The sequence below is a fragment of the Glycine soja genome, chromosome 17 (assembly GCF_004193775.1).
Source record: "Glycine soja cultivar W05 chromosome 17, ASM419377v2, whole genome shotgun sequence".
NCBI classification, from domain to species: Eukaryota; Viridiplantae; Streptophyta; class Magnoliopsida; order Fabales; family Fabaceae; genus Glycine; species Glycine soja.
Genome location: NC_041018.1, coordinates 10000001 through 10004161, shown reverse-complemented (window position 1 = coordinate 10004161; position 4161 = coordinate 10000001). Strand labels below are relative to the sequence as shown.

Genomic DNA, 4161 nt, shown 5'->3' with positions numbered 1-4161 from the left:
TTGGTTAATTATACTGAGAGAGGAGATTGAAAAAGAATGGCTCTCAAACAATGGCTGTACGAGCAAATGAAAGAAATGGCCTTCTCTACCTTTTATCTATCTCTTTTCTTCTTCATCAGCGTCCTCTACTTGTTTAACCTCACAAGAAAAACCAAATCCAAAACCAATCTGAATTTGCCACCATCACCACCAAAACTACCACTCATAGGCAATCTTCATCAGTTAGGCTCACTACCACATCGATCTCTTAGAGACTTGTCACTCAAACATGGTGACATCATGTTGTTGCAGTTAGGGCAGATGCAGAATCCAACGGTGGTGGTTTCATCCGCAGATGTTGCCATGGAAATAATGAAAACGCATGATATGGCCTTTTCGAACCGACCCCAAAACACTGCTGCAAAAGTCTTGCTCTACGGAGGCATTGACATTGTTTTTGGACTCTACGGGGAAAGGTGGAGTCAGAAAAGGAAAATATGTGCCCGTGAACTTCTGAGCACTAAAAGGGTTCAATCATTTCATCAAATCAGAAAAGAAGAAGTTGCCATATTGGTGAATAAGCTACGTGAAGTGAGCTCCAGTGAAGAGTGCTACGTGAATCTAAGCGGCATGCTTATGGCAACAGCGAACGACGTCGTGTGTAGATGTGTTCTCGGACGGAAATACCCTGGTGTCAAAGAGTTAGCAAGGGATGTTATGGTTCAGCTTACAGCTTTTACTGTGAGAGATTACTTCCCTTTGATGGGTTGGATTGATGTTCTCACTGGAAAAATTCAGGAACATAAGGCCACTTTTCGTGCATTGGATGCTGTTTTTGATCAAGCAATTGCGGAGCATATGAAAGAAAAGATGGAAGGAGAGAAATCCAAAAAGAAAGACTTTGTGGATATCCTACTCCAACTTCAGGAGAATAACATGCTTAGCTATGAGCTCACCAAAAATGACCTCAAATCACTTCTACTGGTATCTGCTGCCTTTTTTTTTTAATCTCTTTTATCACTTTTTTTTTTAACTCTCATAAACACATTCAGTCTGTCACTCTAAAACCAAGCACAAATTAACTTGCACAGTTACACGCATATTGCATGGTAATATATAGACATGGACAACCAGACCAGCTTAAGGCCCAACCAGCCCAAGCAAAAACTTTAGACCCCCAAAATTTTTTTTTGTACTAATATACGTCAAAAAAATTATTGTAAAATTATATCTAAAAATAAATTTTAATTAAAATATTATATAAGTAATTGTTAATCTTTTTAATCATACCGTAAGTAACAAATAGTTAATAGCTAAAAAAATCCAAAAGTCCAAAAAATTAATTTTAAATAAAATAATAATTTTAATAAACTATTTTATGAGTAAATAAAAAGTCTTATTCTTAAATTTGTTTTAGATCTCTCAAGTCCTTGAGCCGCCTCTATACACAACAGGATATTAAAGACGGAATGATTTTGTTTCCTGATAATAAATCAGCTGGTTACTTCATATAATGGGAAATGCATTAATTACTTGAATGACAAAATATTAACACTTTAGTTTTTCATTGCCTTATAATTGTATTATGAATATGTAGTTTGTACTTGTAGTTTCAAATAATTTAGACATGTCAATTTCACATTTTAATTTTTACAACAATATTTTATAGACACTTAAATAATATTAACATTTATTTGACACCTCTCATTTTGTATGCAATGGTTGCATGAAGACAAGCATTGTTCTTGATAGGATAAGAACCTATACAAGGCTACAAGCAAACCCATTCGAGATGCTATTAATTACATTATCACTTTTCTCTTTTTTATTATTTTTTTCTCTAAAAGTAAAGATAAGCATTGAAGATCACAAATAGGAATGAAAATGAGTCGAGCTGCTTGTTAATGACCTTTGGCTCGACCTATTTAAGGCTCAGCTCAACTTGACTTATTTATTATAAAAACCAAGTTCAAGCTTTTTAAAAAGTTTTTTTAGATAAAAAGGCCAAAGCCAAACTATACAAAAAGCTTGTTAAGCTTAACAAACCGACTTGTTTAAATAATAATAATAATAATAACTATTATTTATACCATTTTTATGACATTATGAATGACAGGATGAAGTGACATAAAGTGCTTAGAGAGTTCACTTGCATATGAAAAATTTTCTAAAAGAAAAAGACTCAAGTTAGAAAGATAATGCAATCAGATTCATACTTCCAAAGAAAAGAATGTTTTGTAAAGATATTTTCAGACAATTTAAATATTTTTATTTGGTTATATTAGTATAAATCATCTCTAATCCATATTTATTTTAATATTATGCTCTCTTTTTTTCATTTTCTTTTGAAATACTTTATGTTTTAACAACTTGAATTCAATATGATTTTATTTATCAATTATTTTTGGATTTGTACATTACTTATACGAAATTTTATAAGTTTCTTTTCTTAGTTAGTATTTCACTAGGTTTTAAAACAATTAATTGGTCAAAGACGTTTTTAATCAGGCTTGTAAATAGGCTGCTCGTAGGCCAAACCAGGCTTTTATGTAAGCCGAGCCGAGCCTTTTAAAAAAATTCAATCACAGATAATGAGCCAAACTCAAGCCTTGCGTATTCAACTCAAGTCGAGCTCAAGCCCAGTAAAGCTTGACTTGGCTTGGCTCATTTCCATCCCTAGTCACAAATCTTTATTCTAATTTTTGTATTCACCTTACATCCATCTTCATTCCACTTTTTTCTTCCTGCTCACATCCTTCAATATATACTTACTTTCTCTATTTTTCATTATGTATGGATTGGCAATTAATAGTGATAAGGAACTAGAAGTAGGAAACACAGAAATAGGAGCAACAGTCACAAAGCCAAAAATAGGGGTGCAAAGAGAAGGGAAGCCCAAGAGGGCAATTTTGAAATCATTTTACCTCAGATTACATTTGAGGGTGAGGTGGGAAATTAGCAGCTAAAATCTTGCTTGGTTGATGCTTGTCTGCTAGTAGGGGACAAGTCTAACAAATTCTGTTTTTGGGCACAAAAAGATAAGAATTTTGTTACTAGGAACACTATAAATAGCTATGTAAATAAGCAAGCAAGATCAATGAAAATTATCCTTTACCTGAGCTTCCTCTTTCTTCTCTGGCCCTGGTCCTCGAAAATCAACTTTTGAGATAGTATAACCCATCAGATAGCCTTAGACATGCGTCATTTTGAAAGTTAGTATTAGTTGCTTCTGCGTCGCCAATTGATAAATTTGTTGTGAACTTTTGCAAAGACATGGCGTGTGGATGCTCAAACAAACACAATCTTAACTAATATGCAAAAAATAATTTTCTGAGATTTTAAATTGTTTCTTTATGCTCTGTCGTACTATTGGAAGTACTGTACCACCTCAACATGCAATAGTATTCAAGGATTTATCTTTTATTTTGAAATACCTATATCTTAACAAATTTTCAATAAAAAATGAAATTGTTACTAAACCATGGAGCATTATTATACTTGCAATGTTTAACCTTAATTGGTTTTTTAACATTTTTTAGTACCTCTATATCAAAATATTATATGCTATCACTTTCACTTAATTATTTTTATATTAATCGCCCTTAATAATTGTCAATCATTAACAAATTTCATAAACATTTGCTTATATAATTTTAGGATATGTTCGTTGGAGGAACTGATACATCTAGAGCAACATTAGAATGGACTCTTTCAGAGCTTGTGAGAAACCCAACCATAATGAAGAAAGTACAGGAAGAAGTGAGAAAAGTTGTAGGACATAAATCTAATGTAGAAGAAAATGACATCGATCAAATGTATTATTTGAAGTGCGTAGTCAAAGAAACTCTAAGATTACACTCACCTGCTCCTCTTATGGCTCCACATGAAACAATATCGAGTGTTAAACTGAAAGGATACGATATTCCTGCAAAAACTGTGGTGTATATCAATATATGGGCAATTCAAAGAGATCCTGCATTTTGGGAAAGTCCCGAACAGTTCCTGCCAGAGAGATTTGAAAATAGTCAGGTTGATTTTAAAGGTCAGCATTTTCAGTTTATTCCATTCGGTTTTGGGAGAAGAGGATGTCCTGGAATGAATTTTGGACTTGCTTTTGTTGAGTATGTTCTTGCCAGCCTTCTTTATTGGTTCGATTGGAAGCTGCCTGAATCGGATACACTT

The 4161-nt window shown here is 33.2% G+C and overlaps 1 protein-coding gene across 1 annotated transcript in view; it reads left to right on the top strand.

Moving 5' to 3' along the window:
* LOC114393185 (cytochrome P450 71A1-like) overlaps nucleotides 1-4161 on the top strand; it is a 4666-nt gene continuing 505 nt past the window's right edge. The window contains exons 1-2 of the mRNA XM_028354449.1: nucleotides 1-963; nucleotides 3637-4161. The exon at nucleotides 3637-4161 is cut by the window's right edge and continues 505 nt beyond it. Of these exons, the coding sequence (XP_028210250.1) occupies nucleotides 37-963; nucleotides 3637-4161 (1452 nt within the window). The 5' untranslated portion in view covers nucleotides 1-36. The remainder of the gene's footprint in view (nucleotides 964-3636) is intronic.